At 33.9% G+C, this 23,136-nt stretch overlaps 1 protein-coding gene and 1 pseudogene across 2 annotated transcripts; both read right to left on the bottom strand.

The window, feature by feature from the left end:
• Window positions 1-4,174: 4,174 nt before the first annotated feature.
• On the bottom strand, window positions 4,175-7,554 carry LOC125852926 (uncharacterized; annotated as a pseudogene).
• A 1,425-nt stretch (window positions 7,555-8,979) lies between these two features.
• Window positions 8,980-21,335, bottom strand: LOC125852961 (phosphoglucan, water dikinase, chloroplastic). 2 transcript variants are annotated; one of them, XM_049532652.1, is made up of 19 exons: window positions 20,892-21,335; window positions 19,263-19,878; window positions 17,862-17,948; window positions 17,656-17,787; window positions 16,680-16,805; window positions 16,380-16,558; window positions 15,615-15,699; window positions 13,810-13,977; window positions 13,668-13,720; window positions 13,176-13,384; window positions 12,969-13,087; window positions 12,311-12,381; window positions 12,059-12,176; window positions 11,594-11,680; window positions 11,398-11,484; window positions 10,921-10,997; window positions 10,654-10,819; window positions 10,355-10,478; window positions 8,980-9,988 (listed from the first exon to the last, which is right to left on the bottom strand). In XM_049532652.1, exons 1-19 carry the CDS (start codon window positions 21,101-21,103, stop codon window positions 9,084-9,086), a joined length of 3,621 nt encoding a protein of 1,206 aa, XP_049388609.1. In that variant the 5' UTR covers window positions 21,104-21,335; the 3' UTR covers window positions 8,980-9,083. The 2 variants fall into 2 exon arrangements, with proteins under 2 accessions (XP_049388609.1, XP_049388610.1); XM_049532653.1 differs by having other exon boundaries at window positions 10,355-10,466.
• Window positions 21,336-23,136: the final 1,801 nt, after the last annotated feature.

Genomic DNA, 23,136 nt, shown 5'->3' with positions numbered 1-23,136 from the left:
GTTGACTGTTCTTTTCTTCTTCTTTAAAGCATTTTTTTGATTGAGATATCGTGTACATGTGTAAACTAGGTAGGGTCTTGCTAACTAGTGTCTTTATGGTACTAGCTACTTTGTGCACCCGAGATGCTCTTTTTTTAGAATTTTGTCAAGTTGTAATAGAAGCTATTGTTTCATGATTTGAAAGTTTGTCCAGATCCAGTAAACAATCTTTACAGTACTGGTGAACTTCAGTTGACCATAACTAGAAGTTCATCAATTGGGCACAAAAATAGATGACTAGAAGTTCAAATACTCATGACGTTATCATATATATATAGGGAAATGCACAATAACTCTGTGATCTGCAATTTTTTTGACAGCTTCCACATCTAATATCGTCAAATGCCTAAATATCCATATGTGATCTGTAGTGTAATTTTTTTGTCCTTTCAATCACATATTCATTAACCAAAACACCTTGGAAAAGTGGATTTGAGGCTCGACATACATTGCCTCAGTGCACTGCCCTGTAAAAGTTGCATGTTTGCCCTTTTTATCTCATTATAATTTATAGAATAAAAAATATTTGTTTGAACATAGATTGGTAACATTCTAATTTAAGTATTATCTACGTTACAATTTTTTTTAGTACGTAAAATGGTTAATTAAGGTTGGAAATTTTAAGGGGAAAATTATTAATTCATTCACTTGTCGTAGATCTCCATGTCTAATTTTTGTTTCTACAATCTTAAAATGAGCTGTGAAAATTTAGAAATGCAATCACTGATTCATATAGGTCTAACTCGTCAAAATTTACAATGTTGAATAACTTCATGTCTCTTCTGAAATCTGTTTTGGCATGCTCTCTCGCTTTGATTTTGGTTCACTGTCAATTTATTTGAAGATGAAACAAGACTGTACATACGAGTTTTCTTCTTGAATTAATAATTGAGTGAATTTGAACATTATGTTGGATCTTTTGGTTTTATTTTCTTCAAGGGTTTTGTGTCCAAATAATAGGAATCTTTCTTAGAATCCTTGTTAGTCATTATCCTATATGTTTTAATTAGAAAATCGCAAGAAGGAAACTTGTCTTGAAGAATTCATGTTTATTAGAACTTTACTGAAACCTATTTGTGCTAAACTGGTCCATCGTATTTAGAACCATTTCTCCATTCTGTAAACTTGTTGATTGTGTATATAGATTTCTCATTTCCATAGTAGAAGGAAGCCATATATATCTAGGAATCTTTTGGGTTAACTTTTTGTTTGAGAACTTTCTTTTCGCATTTAAAGAAGATCCCAGATTGTTAGATTGATGCTATGTGTTCAAAGGATGTATCCAGTATTTGATGATTATGTTAAAAAATGGACAATCTTATCAAATTAGGGTTTGTTCCCTCTCGTGCAAGAAGATTCACATTTTCTTGAAGAGTCCCCCCCCCCCCCCTCCCTTTTAAGGTTTTGATGTGAATTCATTTTTTTTCCGTCAAATGCCAATTTACTTGCTAATCTTTTTTTTTCTTTGTTTCGCATGAGCAATCGGGAGCATGTACAGGTACGGCATGTTTGACAAACAAAGACAGACTATTGAAAACTATGCACATGTAAGGATGTCTTTGTTTGCAGGACAAAACATGCCGTTACAATACTTGATGGGATATAGGTTCTATAAGTAGTTGCAACATAAAGTGTTGTGGATGCTATCTGAATCTTCAATAAATATTATTTTTATATGAATGTCAATTAAATTCATGTGTTTTGGGTGTATTTAAAATTAATAAATAAAAAAATGGAAGAAAATACTTGCAATCTTTCATGACAGATTTTTTCAGATTTTTGAATTTTTTCGGTAAAGTTTGCATACACATCTTTAGTCCAAATTTCTTTAGTCCAATCAAAATACAATTATCTAAGATGTTTTCTTAAGAAAATAAAAAAAAATAAATATGAGATGAGTAATGATGACACCAAAATATTCAATAAAAAATTTGCAAAGTCATAATGAAAATGATCATAATTTTAGAAGTACTAAATCATGCTAAAAATATGAGATGAGTAATGCATCATATATAAAATAAATATTTTTTTTGCAAAGTTATAATGAAAATGATCATAATTTAAAGTGTAATCATGCTAAAAAAAATAAGTTAAGGAAAATTAAAATTAAGATATGTATTTTAATTGTTTGTAACTAAAGTTTCACTTAGTGTTGAATTGATTTTCTTTTTGCAATAAGAAATATTTTAAAATTATATTTGGTAAATATTTTTATGTATAAAATAAAATTTTAAAATTACGTATATATAGAGTTGGTTTGGTCTCGAGTTGTTTTTTTTTTAGTTAAAACCAAACCAACCCAAATATAGAGGTTTTTTTTTTCCAATACCAACCAAACCAAACCAAGTCAGGCTTTTTTTCCCGTTTGACTCGATTTGCGATTTGATTCGGTTTTTGGTTCGATTTTGTATACCCTAAGCATGGTACAAGTGGCTTAAATGGGCCAAAGACTATCCCAGACGGACAGAAAACCAGACTTGAGCCCATCTTTTATTACTTATGTCTCTTATTATGCTTGTTTATCAATGCATACTAGTTTTTTTTTAGTTTTGAGGTTGTCACAATTAAGTAAGCGATTTTCTTAGACTTTTAAAAATAAATTTGCAAAATATTAACTTAAGTAGGATCTTAATATTTCCCTTTCCCCTTGAGAACAATTTTTCAAAATAACAATAAGCTTCTTATGGAACTCCTTGGCCATATTTTTAATATTTATTTAAAATGTCAATATTTTAAGTTTTGTTAAGAGTTGAGTTATGTATTTTAAAAAAAAATTGTTTAATTGGAAAGGATACAAGTTTTTTCATCAGTTACAGAATAGAGAAAATCATGGGACAAAATATTTTTAAAAAGGTAAAAATCTTTCAATTTTTTCATCAGTTACGTATTCAAAAGAGAAATCCAAAAGTGGGTCTCTCTATCCATTGTTCTTTGAAGAGTCTTTCGCCATTGTTCTTAAAATTTTCAAAACAAGTTTCGAATCCCTACTCTTTTTCGAATTCAATCTTTGTCGAAATTGACTTCGACAGATTTTTGAAACGATCATTTTGGATAGCAAAAGTCAATTCCACAGATTTTTTTAGAGTTCGATTGTCGGTGAAAACTCAAAAAATGATAAATATTCTTTTTAATTGTTGATTATTTTTAATTTTTGATATTCGTGGAATTGGGTAGAATTTTTTTTTGGATGAATGTAGTGGAATGTTTGTATGTATTGAGATTTTAACCTTTTTACAAATATTGTAGCCATTCTAGGATTATAATGAATGAAAGTGCGTGTTTTTTTGTTTTTGTAGCTGGTGTTTTTTAATACAACGAATATATTATATAGTCCAATACAATTATGTAGTGAGTAACTAATTTGGGATACAATCGACAACATGTATGTGTTATAATAATTTATTGTTGATTTGTACTGAATACTGGATATAATTGAGTATAGGATACAATTTTATGTTTTATGGGGAAAACCCTAGAAAGATGGGTAGGTATGTAGTGGGTGAATGCCTTTTCCTTTTTATCGGATAGTGGTGTAGAAATTAGTTTAATGTGGAATTGATTTGAGAAATAAAAGGAAAGAAAAATAATTATATTAGGATACAAATTATTTCCTAAAATATTGACATTTTTAACAATTATTTTAAATTGTAGATGCATTTAATAATTGTGTTAGAGTTCTGACTAGTTAGCTAATTTTCTCTTGTTTATTTTCCCAACTTAATTAAACATGTCTATATTTAGCCAAATAGTTAATTGTTGGATAACCGCATGTTAGCGGGCATTTCAGGTGCTTTCAAACTCTTCCCGAAATGCTAATATGAATCCCGAACCCATTTGATAAAGTCTTTTGAAAAATAATAATTTTCTTAATTTTACTCTAAAAATTAAGTGGTGATTCATAAAACTGGTTGTTTCTTTCATTTTTAAATAAAACAGCTATAATGATGATAAATTATCCATTAGTTCACTTCTTTTCATATTGTTGCACCACTTACAAAAAATTCAGGCAGATGCCACTTAAATAAAACAATCACTCAATACTCAAAAAAAAAAGTGTGATAGCAACAATTCAACCTTCTCATTCCTTCAAATAATAAAAAACTTACAACATAGTTGCATGAAATATATACATGGTTAAATCAAAACCTTTAACTTACATAACTCCTCTCTTATTGGATATAAATGAATAAGAAACAAAATAATACAAATAATCAAAAATTGGAAATGCTAAATCTATATAAATAAGGGTCATAATAAATCCAACAACTACCATAACTATAATTAGCCACCAAACATCTTTGTTCAAGAAAATATTATCAAGATTAAGTGTTTGCACACATGCCAACACTGAAAATGTTGTGGCATAAAATACTGAAACCATAGCAATTATGACCCTTATAGGCAAAGAAATGTAAAAATCATCACTATGAAATTTGCAAAGAATAAATGATAGCAATGTACCTATTGTGACTACTGAACTTATAAGTGCTGCACCTAAGTAAAATATCAACATCAATAGTTCGCGTTTCAAATTTTGGAGGAGAATTGGTAGGCCAGTTTTCTGATCAAATCCTCCAGGAACTGTGAAAATTGCGGCGAAATTGACTGTGCAGAGGAGAGTAGCAAGTATCAGAGCTGAATTCGCGAGGTTTCTAATCGCGTCCTCTGCTTCTTTTCGTATTTGTAGATGGTTTTTTTCGAATAGTTCTTCTGCTGTTACACCTTTGGAGTTTTTAACGTCCCATAGGCGTGGATGTACGTGGTATTTTACGTGCTGCAAAGATAAAATTAGAAATCACATAATAAAGTAACATAAAATTGTATATATAAACGTGTGCTAGTAAATTAGTATTTAATTCTAACAATCTCCCACTTGGACTAGTAATTCAGAGCTTGTGTAGTTGATTTTGAAGGTAATTGGAGTAGTACTAGACTTATATATATAGAGTTTCCCTACAATAGCAGCTAGCTAACTGATATTGTACGAGGCATTGTATGGTAGGCCAATGTCGCTCCCTGATAGGGTGGTTCGAGTCGGGTAGATAGAAAAATTACACTTTTGCCCTTCAAATGGGCTGGTCATTAATTTTTGCCCTTAGCAATCGAACTTATGCCTAGTAGGGCATAAGTTCTTTAAGGATGTAGGACATAACTTATCATAAGTTATTATGATGTGAAAATATAAACTTATGCCCTGCGAAAATGTAGTTTTTCTCGAGAGGCAAAAAATTAGACCAACACAACACTGGGGCAAAAGTACCAACTAGATATAGTAACGAGATTCATTGGACAAAGTCCTCGCGAGACAAAAGGCAAATTTTAGTAAGGCCAATCATACATCATAAGACAAGACTTCATGGTTGAATACTCAAATTTAGTTAGTTTTACGTTGACTGTCAGCCTAAACATGAAACCAACAACATGATTGCAACTCACACTGCGTTAAGGAGATCAATCCCTAGCACAACATAAATGCACACAAAAGAGAAAAGAACAGAAAAAAGTACCTTAAACCAAAGAATCCCCCACATCATCATGAACACAGACAATACACACCACACTTCCTCAAAATGCTCTGAACTTGATGTCCTAAATGGTGACCCAACATTTGCTGCATAATGCAATATTGTGTTCCCTTCTTCATCAATATCAGCCAACATCCTTTCTATATGAGCCACTTTTTTGACCAAATAATCAAACAAAAACCTATTCTTATGTTCCACTGCTATATGCAATATGTTCCTCTTTTTTTCATCCAATGTCTCAACAACTTCAGGGTAAATTTCCAAAATTTCAACAACTAACTCATTGATTTTGAGATTTGATGCTTGTATTAGTGGATGTGGCACAATGTAGTCAGTATTATAGCTCCAATCATAATTTTCCAGTAGAATTTTTGCTAATATTAGAGCAAGAATATGGTTTTGCTTTGCTTCATCAATTACTTGTAACCAGAAATTACCTAAAAATACAAGAAATATATAAGTGAGAAAGTAGGGTATTAAGAGTTTGACTAACATCTACCGACATTCTAAAGAAATTTTACACTATCAAGTCATGACCTTTACATGTTATAGCAGGTGGCGTGTCTTATTTTCAAAATTACAAATTCCGCTTTAGTAATGGAGAGTTACACGTATAATTTTTACACTATCAAGTTATCTATACATGTTATAGTAGGCATATAATATATACTATTTTAGCAAATATAAAAGTGGTACATTCAATTCTTTATATCAATCATATAATGGATGATTAAATGGAGGGGCATATATACCTAACACACAATTGGTGAATAAAGACCTTCCTCTGCTGAAAATTTTGGTGCTAGCTTGTGTATACAGAGGGGGAATACCTGCTCCATCAAATAATACATAAGTAATAACCATAGTCAAAATTAGAGAAGTAAATTTGAACTTGGAAAATCCATCTAGTATATGTTGTAGATCCGTTAAAATATGAGACAATTAACTAATAATAAGAATATGAATGACCTTAAAGTATAACGAGACAAGTAGAGGAATATTAAATGTGAGCTTACAAGAATAGATTATAGTTTCAATCATTTGAACAGGAACAGAAGGTGTTTTCCCAATTTCTTCAAACAAATAATCAGATCCACTCTTGAATGATACTTGCTTTGTAGCCAACACATTCAAAGCACTCATTTTCTCATTATCACGTTGGTTAACAAGTTCAGGATATTGATTCACAATATATATTGCTAGATCTGCTTCACACGAAACAAAATAATAATTAGCTAGTCGATCAATGGATAAAGTTACTAGGTACCTGTACTGGTGGAACATAGCAACAATATAATTAAAGATCACAAATTTCAAATTTAATTCAATCCGCTCAATCGCTTGTCAATATAAAACTTACCATAACAATTATGGGCTACTGTTGCATGAAGAACAGTTTTACCATCATTCCTCTTCATAGTTACCTCACTAAAATCACAATTTGCCAGAAGAGTAAATACATCTTTCTCTCCACTTGCCGCGGCTACGTAAAGTGGTGTCTCACCTGCAAAAGCCGAGCCAGGATTTCAACTTTATGTGTTGGATTTTAGAATGAGTATACATTCAACAAATTTACTATTTGAGCAAAAGTTACTAAGTCTGTCTGGAAGAACCCGGCCCGTATCTGGGCTTCCAACTCCGCCCCCTAACTCACCTAAGTTGTTGCGCATAAAAACTAACTCCTTCTCCTTCTTCAAAATCATCTCCACCACATCTTGTTTACCAAATTTTGCAGCTTCATGCAATGGTGTATCTCCATTACTATTCCTAATTTCCAAATCTAAATGCTCAAATTAGAATCAAGAATCTCGAAACCCGCCAAGTTACCATGGATTGCTAGAAAGTGAAGAATGGTATCACCCCGATTATCCATCGGTGAAACACCTTCTTCTCTCCAAAACTCGCATAAAATTTCCAGAGACCTCCCTTCAGATGCCGCTATGTAAGCTTGTGATCTTCGACTTGCTTTGTCACTCAAGTCCCTCTGCATTTTAATTCTATCTTTTCTTGGGATTCCAAGTTCTTTTTTTGTCATATATATAGTGAACAACACTGCAAGTATATATCCATCACTTTTATATTGTGATGGATATACAAATTAGTTTTATAATTATGGTACAGTACACTAAACTCTCATTATGTGCGGGGTCCAAGAAAGGACCAAACCACACGGATTATACACATTTCTATAAGAGGTTGTTTCCACAGCTCGAACTGTGACCTCCTCATTTCATACATGTAATTTGGAATATTTACTACTGGATAAGTTGCTCAAGTTTAGTTCTTTGGAATAACAAAAAAGAAAAGCTACTTGCCCTACTTGCTTATGTAGATGCATTTACTTTATTGATTAAAGTAAATTAATTTGTGGAAAATCTAAAATGAAACATTGGCTTTTCAGCTTTTTTAAGTTAAATTAACTATTTATATAGCAAAGAGGTAAGGGGCTTCTTCTCATTTTTCCAGATATTTTTCTGTTTTTGTCAAAAAGCCATATCCTAGAGATGGAATTAACAGTATTAATTTCACTTTAATTGTAGTTAAGTACTATTTTTTGATATAGAAAGATGACCAATTGAAGTCATAAAGTGAATATAGTATGATGTAAGGCCCAAAGTGCTGGTATTTGACTGTCCATAGAGTTTACGAAAAAAAGACATACTTCTTGCACCTATCACGATTCACGAGTATATTTTTGAACTTCTTTATGAAAGACAGACTTCTTACACCTATCAGGAGTATATTTTTGAACTTATGATTTTAAATCTATCATGATATTTTATGACGGTAAAAGCATGTCAAGAAGGTTAAAACGAGAAGTTTAAACTTAATTAATGAATCTGTCTTTCTTTTTAGAAACAGACTAAAAAAAGCAAAAAGTGCCACATAAAATGCAAGCAGCCTTGATCATTGAAACTGTAATCTTCCATTCACTATAGGGGGAGGGAATCGCATAGTTGGTTGCTCGATCAAAAATATTTACAGCCTCTGCCCAATATATACATATATCATGCATCTGGCAGATTTTTTTTGGGTGGACGGCTATTTATGTTAATTTCTCAAAATAATATAAGAAGCTGCTGAGATGAAAAATCCAAGCAAAAGAAAAACCTCCAAAAGTGTTTAGAGGTAACAGAGACCATTGATATCATTGATTTCAATGGAAAAATTCAAAGCAGTTAACTAATATGTGATTGAACTTTATTAATGTCTTTAATAACATGAAAGTATGATCTCACCCAGTCCAGCAGATTGTACAATCTGGGTGAGAATATTTATACATAAATTACTTGTGGAAAACAGCCTCTGACAGAAATGCAAGGTAAGACTCATACAATAGACTGTTGTGGTCCGACTCCTCTCCGGACCTCGCACATAACGGGAGAGCTTAATGCACCGAGCTGCCCCTTTACTTGTATAGGACTAGTATAAGCTTATTTAATCAAACTATGTACACCTCAGAGAGATGCTGAATTTTACAAACACTATTGTGAAGAAGTTCAGTGCAAAATCGACATCTCACTGGGGTTGAGGTCGCGATTGCACAATGAAAATCTCGTTACCAACCAAACATCCTTCGACATCTTGAGGAGAACCAAACTTGCGTTCTAGGTAGAAACCAACAGCGCCAAGCCTCTGACCAAGCTGACGTCTGAAAATGGGGTCGATTGTTAAAGGTTTCTTGCTATAATCGACAGTCAAGAGAATAACTTCTCCGTCAGCAGGGGAATTGCCACCTACAACCATCTCCTCACTAAAGTTGGCGAATGCCAGTGTGCGCACTGTATCGTCAAATTTACCACTAGATAGACGCCACGGAGTACCCCTTGTTCCTGAAGCGAGTGTTTCACCGAGTCCAGGTGCAATTTCAGCCTCAATGAAGTTATGATTGTTGTCCGTTGGGCTCAGTGTGTGGAGGACAAAAGATAAATCTGGTGAAAGCATTTCTTGCACTAGCACGGCCATTGTAGCATCTTTCTGGGACACACCAACAGCTCTGCGGCTCAGTACTGCTCTTCTAGTATACAACGAGGCCCAAACACGGGCTACAGCATGTCCAAACCTTATTGGATCTGAAGGGCTAACATTAGGAATTGAATCATAAAGTCCGGCTGCTGACATCCCCGCCAAGTCCTCGACATTAGCACTTGAACGCACTATTAAACGTGCATTACCGGGAAATACTTCTCCCAAGCTTTCAATGACATCTTGTCCAGGCAATAGAGAAGATATTAACTTCTGGAGATCCTCACAGTGTTTATCAAGTTCACCGCCATCAATTTCAGCTGTTTCTATCTGTTCGACAAGCAATTTGAAGGTCTTCATTAACTTGTTCGTTTCCAATGCCCTTTCCATGGAACCAAATGGAATAACTGCTCCAGCAGGAACGTTAAATGATGCTGGTGCACCTTGGTCACTATAAACTGCAATCAGATAGATCATCAGACCAAAAGAAAAAGGCAAAGACATATATTGCACCAATGGGATCCATCATTTATGCTATGATAAGCAAAACGCAAAAACAAAGTACTAATCAATGTTGACCAGCATCGAAATTTAACTACGTATAACAAGCATAGGAAATGCAAGGGACCAGATTTTCAACTGGAAAAAGGAAAAAAAAATCAAAATAGAATGGGAGCAAAAACATTTACATGGAACGTTCATTTTTAAATAAATCACTGGGGGTTCGTTAAGCAGAACTGACATTTTAGCTACAGAAACTAAGAAGAAAATAATAAGTATGGATGATACTAAGAGAGGGTTGTCGTGCAAAGAACCAAGACTACCTTTAGTAGAAGAAGTGGCCAGTGAAGCTAATTGAGCACAAGAAGCAGCTTTTGCACCAGAGGTTTGTATATCTGCATCAACAAGAGGAATAACACCTCTGGTAGGTCCAACCTGCAAGTAGAACTTTGGCGGCTCCATAAGCAAATGATAGAAAAAGAAAGAACAAAGAGAAAGCAAAGTGAGAAAATTTGTACCTTTATCAAACAAAAAAAAGCAAAGTGAGAAAAGAGGGGTGGAACTGAACTAAAGCAGAACATATTTGCACAAAAAGGTTATTTGCAAGGAATCAATTATTTACCTCTTTAACTTGAGATGATTTGACGGCAATTGAGGAAGCACTGCTGCCTGATGAGGTTGCACCTGCAGAAGAAGTATTACTTGAAGGAAGTTTATTTGGAGAAACACCACCCGCCTTCTCTGATGAAGAAGCAGTTAACTTTACACCAGTTGATGATGCTTCTAACCTGAAAAACAAAGGGAAAAACCAAAGAAAATTAAGGACAAAATAAAGAAACTACTGAAGCATTATAATCACCACTGAGTTAAAAGGTTTGAAGAATATAACCTCACACATTTTCCTAGTAGTTGTCTTACATCAGAAACTTTGTCATCGTCGTCGCAGGTCACAAAAACTACCTTTTCCTGCAATCAAAAGTATGTAACACTTCTATAACTAACACTCATATAAAAGAAAGGCTATAATTAACTTTTGGACAACAACAACATACCCAGTGAAATCCCACAAGTAGGGTCCAGAGAGGGTAGAATGTACATAGACCTTACCCCTACCTTGTGGAGGTAGAGAGGTAGTTTCCTAAGGACCCTCAGCATAGCAAATCAAAGTGGGTATGAAAAGTAAAAACGACAGTGAAGAAGACATAGTAACTAATAAGGAGATAATAACAACAAAAATAGTGTGATAACTGAAACATGATAAAAAATACTCCAATACCTACTAACCTTCTATCCTAATCCGCGATAGATAACAAAAACAAGACACTATAATTAACTTTTGGACATGGAGCCAAAATTTGGAACTCGCCTGCCGGGCCCTAACACCTAGATGAGATAAATGTGGTAGCTCCTGTAGAAGTACAACTCCAGATATGTTACTCCCTGCTGCAGTCACCTGCAAGATGGTCAACAACGTCATTCAGTATCTTTCTCTGAGTAATACATAAGTTTCTAATGCCTTAGGATTCTGCAGAAGCAACATAGAGATGAGAAGTGCTAGCAACCTCTTCATCTCCATCAGCTTTGTTCACTACAAGAATAACAGGTCCTGTTGCCGATGATGGTAGAGTCCCGGGGATAATTCTATCCACCTGAAATGTGAGTAATCAGCAAACATATCAGCATTAAACTCATTTTACCTTGGATAAAATTTCAAAAAGAGAAGATGCAATTCACAACATAGAGTTAAGGTCAAAACATAGAACTATTACTGAACTGGATAGAAGAAATTACACTGCAAGCATTCAGATAAATCTAAGTGCTTCGTTGCTTGATCAGAATGAATTCTTCTAGACTCTTTTGCGACAAGAAATCTTACTTCTAGCTAATAAACCAAATCTTTTTTATAACCCTGGGCCAGCTTGCGCTCACATTTTGAGCAAATTAACCAATTGTTGTGCAAATACCAGCTAGAGCTCTAAATATATAAAAAAATTGCTGGAATAAGAGATTGACAATATAATATTTACCTGTATTAGCTCTCCAAAAGCATCTCCTGGTACGAGAACATCCCATCCCGAAGACCCAATTGTCCTTCTAACAGCCTTCAAAAGTAGTGTAGCAAGCTTCGAAACCTGAAAAACCACACTACAAATTGCATGTATTTTACAAAGTTAGGCACTTTGTTAACTTATAGTAACATCTTCTATCAGACAGAGAAATAAGAAGAAAAAGATTGGAGCAACTCTATTCAGAACAATAAAATATTTGTCCAATCATACCCTGCTCGAATTTCAGCTTCAGTGAATGTTCTGACAGTATTTTCAGGAATCCCCAAAGATTTTCCTAAAATCTGCAAGAACATAAACTCAGTTCAAATCCCAATTTATATATCTCTTAACTAACAAGCATGTCAATGACACTGAATAAAATAAGGGCTGATATAGGAAAACCAATTTCCTTCCAACTGACTTAGCTAATCCATATCATCATGAGGTCCAAATGTAACTGTCCAATTTGGATAGCTTACAGGCATGCCACATGTAATGGAGTTTTTAAAAATAATAATTCCAAACTAGTGAATAATAACACAAGAACTGAAAATAATAGCTAAACCGGTACCACGAGAAAAATTGAAAGCTTAGAAGCCACTACTGTGTTCTGAAGTACTCCCTACGTTACAATTTGTTCGTTTGGTTTTGACTTGACACAAAGTTAAAGAAAGTAAGGAAGACTTTTGAATCTTATGGTCTTAAGCTAAAGATATCAAAATGCCTTTAATCTTGTGGTCTTAAGCATGTCATGTGGAAAGTTAGAATTAAAGAGTTGCCAAAACAGAAAAGAATCATTCTTTTTTAAATTTTAAACGGACTAAAAAGGAAAGTAAGACGAGCAAATTAAAATTAAGGGAATAATTTATTTTCCAAAAAGCTGTTATACCTGTACTTTTTCAGGGAATATTTGGAGAAGTGTCTCGGAATACTCCTCAGTTAACCTTCGACTTCTATCAAGAGTCGCTTTTAGTCTTAATGCCCATATAGTCTTACCATCTTCGCTGCCTTCAGTTAGGATAAGCCCAAAAATTTTCAGGATTGCTGATGCATTCTTTATTGCACGCATGATAAATCATTGATGACAATAAGATACCTTCAATTTCTGAAATACCCCTTTCTTTCCATGACAAAAGTTCATTTCCAACAACTTTGCATTCCTCGGGCTTCCAACCAGATATACCTAGCTGTTGGATTCCAACTGTAAGTGCTCCAATTGGATCATTCCAAGAACTAACGTTTTTCACTGTTACATTCTCTGCAAGCCAATCAGCTCCGCCTAGAGCTTCAACTGCATTCACAAACCTATATTTCGAAGAAAATTTCTTAGATCGGGACAAAAAAAGATTGTAATAATAATAAATGGTAAGCATATAACCATATGCAACTGATGCTAAAATGAAAAAGAGAATCCATCAAGACAATAAAATACTGTTATGTTTAATTGATCAACCTATCCTCAACTTTACTTTTTTAGAATCTTTTACTGCCAGGAAAAAGGGAAAATATAATTCGAAATGGACCAATGTCCTTCCCCTGCAATGCACCCATATGTTCCTTCCATACATATAGGGTATTCAGAGTATACCTGCTCAAAAGAACAAATGCATAGTCTTCAAGCCCGATTTCGCAGAGACGCCACTGCACAATGACAAGTTGGAAGTATTGGATGATTCAAGTAACAGGAATCAATGACAACTTTATTGTTGGTACATTTAAGCAATTCATACCTTCTGACGCATAGCTATTGAAGCATCCGGAGCATCATTTCGGAGGCCACTTTCAAGCCCCTTGGCAATTACTTCACGAAGAGCATTCAGAGAGTTAATAGTCCTGACTAGAATACCAGTTCTTTCAGTCTCTGAAACATTATGTTTTTCATCCAATCTAACCAATTCCTGGGAGAGACGCCGAAACCAGAATCAACATCAGTTTTAATAATAGGAATTATCCAACTAAGAGATCCTTGCTTACAGGAAAAAATCAAGAGGCCAACACTAATTGATTAAACAATTGAGGCTGCAAAATTCGTATATGCTTTCTCTTCAAGGAAACATAGGGTCTATAGAAAGCTAAGGATGCATGCCATCGCAAACAAACTAGATAAAATTTTCACCACTCAGCAAGAAGTATCTTTTTTTTCCTTTTTTAAGTCACTAAGTAAGGCAAGGGTATCAATCATAGCCTGAGACTGCCGAGTAATCCTGAAGGTAAGACACCAAAGTCGGGATAGTCAAACGTGTGAAACAAACCAGAAACTTGAAGAGGAAAAGATTTAAGCGAATGGAACATACTCTCCAAAACGCTCAGAACAAGAACTCTGACATGAAATTCAAATCACATTAGATATGGTGCATAGAATGGGCTTTATGGTTTTACATATACACACAATGTAACAACACAATTTCCTTCAAAAAGATGAAAACGCCACATGCTAAAAATATGGAGGGTCTTACCCAGGTTGATATTTCTACTAGTTTCACCATAGGTCTGCCTTATAACTTCTCCAGTCTTGTAACTAATTTGTTCCTAACTCGCAAATTAAAAGAAAAGAGTATACTAATGAACCATTGAAATGAAGAAACTAGACTTTTGTTAGCAGAAGGCTACTCGAAGCAAAACAGGGATCCTTGCACATCTTGATGACCAAATGAATGTAAAGATGAAAGACATATATAATGCCACTATAACAATAAAGCTTAATAGGTTTTAAATCCTGACTTTTGATTGATTAAGTAACCTACACTTTTTTGAACTTAGTAACTTGGGATTAAGTAACCTACACTTAGGGTTGTGATATTAATTGTATGTCATGCAAAGAGCATTAACTTAAAATATCTTTAGTTCTAGAATAAGTGATGTTTGGTAATTGTTAAGTTACAGGAAGAACTTGGTTTTTCATGCAATGGTTTGTTAGTGGTCTTGCTCCATAATGAATCTATTCTATTTTGAATCATTATTCATACATTTCTTGCTTTAATATTATGATATAATCAGAGCATCGAACCCATAACCTTAAAGCTATCGATGGCATCACCCATGACATTATAAACTCTTTTAGAAATCCTTACACGATCGTGAGGGACAATGCATTCTCCTACACCTTCCCGCATGCCACATGTGTAAACAGATTCTACGTTTACATGTGGGTGGAAGATTTTCCTTTTTTGTTTCTTGTTTTTTCTTTTGTACCTTTTTACCTTTTTCCTTTTGTTTAGAAGATAGTGGGTTTAAGGTAGAGACACAGAGAATAGGCTGAAGAGGGGACTTGGAGCGGAGAGATGGTTGAAGAGTGGGTACGGATCAGAGTCAGTGACCCATATGAATTGAGAGAGATGAAAGAAGCCCAGAGCAGCTCGTAAACCTTCACTATATTACATCTAAGTCGTATTTATGTACACAAATACCTAACTAACAGTTTAAACTACATTCATTATAGCAAAGAACACACAGTTATTGCTAAAAATCACAGCGTATTAGCAAAAACTCTGGAGCTTGTCTTAGGCAGAGCTATCACCAAAACAAATACACTGACCTTTTTGGACTCCAAGAATGATGAAAGCATTGACAAGCTACTTCCATCGAGTGATTCTCTTATAGATTCTAGTTGTTCATCAAGACTGAAAAGAAAGAACAGATAGATGTCATGTCAAGCAAATTTCATTTTCCAGTGTGCAAGCATTTTTATAGGAACATACTCCAACTAATCAATTCCATGCAAATCATACAGACTTTCATAATTTGGCATTAGGTACTGAAGAAACATATCCCTTGAAGGGTGACCAATTTCGCAGGATGAGAAAATTCTATAACATGCACCTAAATCATTTTTCTTCACTGTCAAAGAGCACATTTAATCAGACTAAGAGTTTCTTAACAATATCTTTAAAACGACTCTATAATAATGCACTCAATCCACTTCTCTTTTCTCCATGGGAGAGAACCACATTTGCACGTGTGATAGCAAACAATGAAGTTCATACATCATGATACCAACTGATCTCTCAGACATGTCTAGATACCTCTCAATTGATTAAGTGAGGGTACTGCAAGGTAGAAAAAAATTAATATAGGAAAGAGAAAAACAATTCAGGAAGAAATTGAGGAACAGCATACTGGGGAGATACTATTATCTAGCAAGTGAATAAGCCTATTTTACAAAATAATGGAACTGGACCAAATGCATGCTACGACTTGATTAGTCGATCTACTAAACTCATCTCCTTTTTATTCCACATCAGGATTGACTTTTTGTGCAGAAATCAAATATTTTGAAACAACTAACAGATAAAGGTCATACCTCCCAGCATTGAAGAAATCTTTTAGTTCATTGTGGAAAATCTTGAATTGTTCTACAAATGCCTCACTATATTGTCCAGGTTGCTTGGTAATTCTTTCGAGCATTGCTTCTGTGGATACTAGATCTTCAGGGCCAGCATTTCTATGGAGTTTGTTTTGTATAGTATGTTTGATCTCTTGCTGAAGGAAGGTTAATTTTTAATAGAAAGAAGGATAGATAATATTGTGTAATAAACATGGAAATATTGAGAATGCAAGGAAAAATTGAAAATAAATATTTGGTAGCTGCTCAAAATACAACCTTAAGATCATGCGGAATATCATTCCTATGAGCGATGTCCCTGATTCTTGTTAAAGGAACAGATGCAGTGAATTCTGCTTTAAAAGAAGGCAAGCACGGTTGCATCTTCCGGATCACAAGTATTTCCTGCATATATTGAATAGAAAACTTTTCTAAGCCACTCAAAATCGTAAGGCAAAGCTCGAGAACAAGCTAATGACTGACTCATATCCACAAAGTACAGAGCAATGATTTTTCTAACTACCTTTCAACTTCCCACATGCTGTTCCCAAGTTACCTTTTTTGTTTGCATTTCAACTCAAAAGCTTTAAATCTCATAATCATATTTACAGACAGTAGATGTATGGGCTAATAATATTTTGAAGCAAGAGCTTATATTGACTAATTGTTACCTTGTTGAGGGAATTTTCTAACTATATTAATGAGATTTAAGAAAGAATAGCAGTCAGAACTCAGAAGTTCAGACCCTTCTTTATTCAAAAAGCATAGCTGATTTTATTATCAAGAAAAAAAACTGAACCACAGAATTAGCTCAATTGTAGAAGCAATAACATTTTCTCTTCAGAGTAGTTGCTCTAAATAAAAATTCAATGAATAAAACATAGATCAACTGAATTCTTCTGACACAAAATACTAAAGAGGTCAATATCTACTGCCACCTCTACACTGAAGTTACATTTGTGTTATTTCCAGTCACATTTTTTTTAACCGAGAATTCCTGAGGGCCAGTAGGCACAGTTTGAAACTCAGTGGATAGTGGGCCGACCCTCGACCTTGTTGAGATTTCCAGTCACCTATGATTTACTGTCACCAAATAAGTACCACCACTTAACAGATCGAATAAGAATTGGCAGAACAAATTGAACCAGTTCAACGGATCAAGATTAATTTCTCAAGAGCAACCAACATGTTCCAGAATCCAAAGACATAATAAAAATTAAAATAAGCGTAATGACTGCACTTAACGATTGAACACCTGAAGCGTAGTGTCTCTCCTGCTCAAGACTTTTTCTACTTCACGAAATATAAGCCTGGAAATCTCTGCGTGCCTATTTGGTCGGTGGTGACCCCCATCTTCAAGGCAAGGAATTTGCCCTGTGTTTATCCACTGCACCCAAGAGTAATATTCAGTAGGGATAGAAATGAATCAAATCAAGCAAGTCATCTAAAAATAGATGAGACCTTTAGATAGACAGCTGCATACGTAAGAGCCTCCAAGCGATGTGAACTATCCATGTTTTCAACAACGAGTTCTCGAACAACCTCAAGCTAAAAAGGGTAAAAAAACATGAAGACAATTAATTTTAAAGAGATGTAGACAAATCTTAAGTTAGAACCTTTTCACGAAATGGATAAGTAACAAACCATAAGAATTGCAATTAATAAAGAATAACATCACTTCTCATGCTTTAGTTCTGGTGTTACCTCTCTTCAACCAGCTATTTTTTAACCACGCAATCTACCATTGTTCAAAAAGTATATTTAGTTATCTCCAATTGATAAAGACTAAAACTACCTTTAGATAAATAAGGAAAAAGTCAAGGACTCAGAATTTTTTCTGACCTTCAGCTCTGCAACATATAATCAAATTAGTAAAGTAAATAGAATGAGAAAAGGGGAATATTTCAAATAGATGCCAATTTGCTACGAATTATGAGTTCATACACAGCCAACTGACTGGCATTATGCTAGGAAGTTTTAGTTTTTAAAAGCTCATGCTTCCTCCGTTTCTCTGTTTGGGCCGCTGCTATTCCACACTGTATCTCTAATGAGAACCAGTAATAAGGCAAAGAATAACAATAATCTAAATCTAATATGAAGTAACAGTTCTCCCATCCTTATTGATGTAGCTGAACAACAAATTTAAGCTTCATCTAAGCACAAGAAAATGCACTTTCGCATAACTATCTCAAGATACGTTTTGGCGTGTTAATCTGATGGATAAAAAGCAATTTGTAGTATAGTAGACCACCAAATGGAGAGCAATTGATTTCTCCATGGACTACTTAGCAACAAATAAAACTGAAAGAAGAGAATATCTTAGTTCATTAGTCAATTTGCATAAGAACCAAGTGCTCGTTCTACAAAAAAATAACTCTCAATCTCCTGGAAACATATCTCTCCAACTTCCCTCTGTGACCACTTGATCTTAGACAGAAAGCAAGGAAAGTTATTTCCTTCCCTCTTTGCTCATTCCTTCTCTTCCTTCATACCGTTTCTCCACTCATTAATCATCATGAGGGCTAGCAAATATATATTGATACAAATATATGTATATATCTATATATATGTATATATGTGTATATGTATATGTATATGTATATATATATATATATATATATATATATATATATATATAGCTAAAAGGAGACACACTTGGAGGACTTCACACACCAGTGGTGAGTGAGCTTAAAAAACTTATGCAATAGTGAGGATACCAATAATGCAGATTGATGAATTACTGAAAATAAATAGCAGAGATGCACTGTGATGCTATCTTGCACAGAAGTAATTCTTTTATGGCACAGTCAATTTCCAGAATGCAAACATGCCATCAAGACAAGATCTAATGCATCTTCTCACCTTCCGCCACCAATTCCGAGCATTTTTATCACCTTCAACAAGCTTTAGGGAAATTCCGGTGAGACCTGATGTGTCCCACTTCCTGTTTTTATCAGAATCCAGCTGGTCGTTTGAACGTACAAAAGATGCAGCCCTCCCTTGCCATTGCTCCACAAACGGACTTGTTACTACGTCAGGAACAGCTGCCTGGCTAGTAATTTTAGCTCCATTATCACTTGTCTCTTCCACTACCTTCTCTACCTCAAATGGATCCAATGGCAACAAATTCACAGGCACATCTGTCACATTCCATTGACAGACCAGTTCAAAGCTTCCTCCTTCTGGTAGCTTCAAGATCCGATTACTGCCGTTTTCCCATAACATTTTCTTGTCCTTACCAACAATTACAAACTTATACTCAAGAGTCTCGCCAGATCGTACTTCCAATTCACCAATCCATCCATTTTCTGTCCAATCCATCATTATATTCTTCTTCCAGGACCCTAATTCTTTGGCCGATCCCAAAACTGCAATGTGCTCCCCATATTCGACTTGGTGATCAAGTCGAAAACGTAGATGAACCTTCTCACTAGATGATCTAGAATTATTTTTATTCTTTCCTTTATTTTGGTTTTCCCTGCATCGAAGAAAATTTTAGTTAAGGAAAACCCACTATTCTTAAATCTGTGAAATAAAATCAATCATTTTGCTGAACCACATAATACAATTGGTGTACAATAACATAATTCATTTATTTTTGCCATGTATAATTGGGGTATAATAGAATGAGTAATGACTTAAAACAAGAACTGAAGACTACCAAGGTTGAGGCAGCTAAGCCAACACAGAAAACTTAACTCAGGAGACAGTGGAACTTCACGGTTGCACCATCTACTTGAGAAATAGTACCAAGGTCTGGCAGTACCATATCCCTAATATCGCTATAGTATCACATTACTCGACGCATTTCCTATCTAATTTACAAAGGCAATAAAACTAGCACTCTATCCCAAATTGACTGCACTAAGCTGTCTTTAAGATCAAAATTACAAAATTTTGAACATCAAATACTCACAATACACAGAGTCTTCTGCAACTAAAGCTTAACTATTCGACATCATATCAATTTCTATTCAATAGGTGCCCTCCATTTTCTCCGAATAATTAAGTATTCAAGGTGAAAACTTTAAGCTTTATAATCAAACTTAAAGACACCTAAAAATGGCCAGAGGGAGTAGAAGAAAACAGAATTCTCAGAGAACAAATTTAAACACACACACACACAAAATTCTTTTACCAAATGATGAAGAAATAAGGTGAAAGTTTCGACCTTTAATACAAATTAAGCTTAACTTTTCGATATCATATTAATTTCAATTTAATATGTGCCCACCATTTCTCTACAAAATTACTAAGTATTCAAGGTGAAAACTTTGTACTTCCAAAACAAACTTAAAGACACCTAAAAAAGGACACAGGGAGCAGAAGAAAAACACCATTCTCATAAAATAAACTCAAACACACAAACAAACAAACTTCTTTTTCCAAATTATAAAGAACTTATGTGAAAGTTTTGATCTTTAATTCAAACTAAACACACTATAAGCCACCTCAATAAAAACAAATTCAAAGAAACGAAAAACAGGGTACCTGGTTTCAACAGAAGATACCCCACAGACAATTCCTTTAACCCTACGATCCATGAAAAAACCCAAATTTCTTGTAGGCAAAAGGGTCAAATTTCTCACACTTCTATGACTTATCTGATGAACAACATTGAATTGCTTCGAAATCTTGATCTGGGGTTGTCTCTTTTTCACATTTAGAGCTGAATAACAGTGTGACAGATGCATAGAATCCATTATTAAAGCACATTAACAGTGAAAATTGTATACTGACTCTTGAAATTGACTGATTTAAGAGAGAAAAGATTAGCTTTTAGAGGTAGAGTAGAATCAAAGAGAAGTATATATAAAAAATACAAATTCCTAGGAGCGATCTTACAAAATTATTATAAAAAAATAGCAACTTGGAATGGAACAATCATGGGATTGTAAAGAGTGTAGTAAAGAAGGACCCTCCATTTGTGGATAGGTGTCACATGCCAATTGTTAGATCTTTTTATTCTAATACCTAAATTATCATTTTTTTCACGAATTTCATATTTTAACTATACATGACAAGGGACATAATCAGATAGAACTAAAGCAATAAAAAAAAAATTATACTAAATATATATGACTTATTCCTTTTCTTTAGTTAATCTCAAAAAGCATGTATCTGCACTTTTGAGAGTTTTTTTAATATATATAGGTCAAGGCCACAAATAATTTTAAATTTTGAGTAACATATTCTAGGTTAATAGGATCATGATTATTAGGTTATAAGTTATATATTTACATGAGAATTGTGGACTATTTGCAACTCAAGAGAAAGAAGATATTATTAGCATTGAGAATGATTACATGTAATGTTTGGTACATTTTAAATTCTTTTAATTGGAAGCTTGTGGATGGCATTTTGCCAAAAGAATTAGACATGGAGGGAAATTTGGTAGTACCTTAGCCAAATCCCATCCTTTGCAAGTCTCCTTTTTTTTTTTTTATCGTGTTCACGATCAAAAAATCGAATTCAAAATTTAAATTTGAAAAGTTTAATTTTATATTATTAAAATTACTTAGCTTTAAATTTAGAGATTCGAAGTTTGAATTACCATTCAAACTTTAAAACTTAAGGCTTGACGTTAGGCATGGTTTTCCCAAATCCCAACTTCAGACCAATTGAACTGAAGTTGCAACTGAGACATGAAATTTCAAGTTTAACGCTAAATTTTAAATAATGTGATTTTTGACTATATCTTAAATAGTGATCCTTATACACTTCTCCTGAATTTAGCGGCTCTTAAGCCCAATCCAATATCCTTAACAGAGACTATTTAGTTGTGGACTCGGCCATTTATCTCCTCCTTTTTTTTCTGTCAAAAGACAAAAATATCCTTCTTATTACGGGTTATTAAATGTTACTGTGAAGCTATTTACATTTGGATTCGATATACATATTAACTAAATTCAAATTCGCCCATTACATGATGCATTTATTGTTGGGATATATACTATTAACCATGTGTTAAGAAATAATATTTATTATAGAATAAATATTTGCTCAATTTTAATAGATCATATATTCGTTTATGGTGTCTATTTACTTATATAGTAGATGATTTAGTGTGTAGAGTTTTAGCTTATACACATAGGATTAAATCATCGGTTCTTATAAGTATAAAGTTTTTTGTTCACAATCTAGGATGGAAATTGGACATGCCATCAGTACGATTGTAGCACAAGATTATAGGTAATTTATCTTGATTATGGGAACGGTATAGTTCCAACTTCTTGTGCTAATGCATTTTGTATGTATTGAACGGGACTGAGTAGAGATAGTTGTTTTAGACTGACTGACAAAACATATTCTCTAAACTATTAAATGTACTTAATTCTTAATCCTGATATAACTATTATGATCAGTATATATTAATTATCGTTTTGATTTATTAAAAGGTGAGATTCTGAGATGGGTCAATATGCCTGGTAAATCGGATGATAATAATATATATTAGTGAAATAATAAGTTAGTTGATGAAATCCATGTCTCGTTATAGAGATTGATTGATATGCCTTTTTGAGAAACTTATAAGTTTTCATCGTGTCAAACCTTGCAAGTGGATTTATGAATCTGACACATGAAATAAGTTAAGTAGTGCTCTAAAGAAAATTAATCATTAAGTTAAATTCGTCAGTAATTTAATTTATTGATTAGTATCTGAAATCTTAACATGGGGAATTACATAAGTGTTTAATGGGGAATTACGAAATATAAATAGAGGAGTGCAATTACG

Source organism: Solanum stenotomum, unplaced genomic scaffold (genome assembly GCF_019186545.1).
Source record: "Solanum stenotomum isolate F172 unplaced genomic scaffold, ASM1918654v1 scaffold6733, whole genome shotgun sequence".
Taxonomy (NCBI): Eukaryota; Viridiplantae; Streptophyta; class Magnoliopsida; order Solanales; family Solanaceae; genus Solanum; species Solanum stenotomum.
The sequence above is the reverse complement of the archived record's forward strand: the minus strand, read 5'-3'. Positions and strand labels throughout refer to the sequence as shown.

What these genes read in the sequence shown, in the direction of transcription:
- LOC125852961 (XM_049532652.1), bottom strand. Translation starts at nt 21,103, where the DNA reads ATGGATTCTATGCATCTGTCACACTGTTATTCAGCTCTAAATGTGAAA. An exon ending in ATGCAGCTGTCTATCTAAAG is followed by an intron (nt 17,788 to 17,861) that starts GTCTCATCTATT and finishes TCTTGGGTGCAG; the next exon opens with TGGATAAACACAGGGCAAAT. An exon ending in AATCATCTCAAGTTAAAGAG is followed by an intron (nt 10,479 to 10,653) that starts GTAAATAATTGA and finishes GAGCCGCCAAAG; the next exon opens with TTCTACTTGCAGGTTGGACC.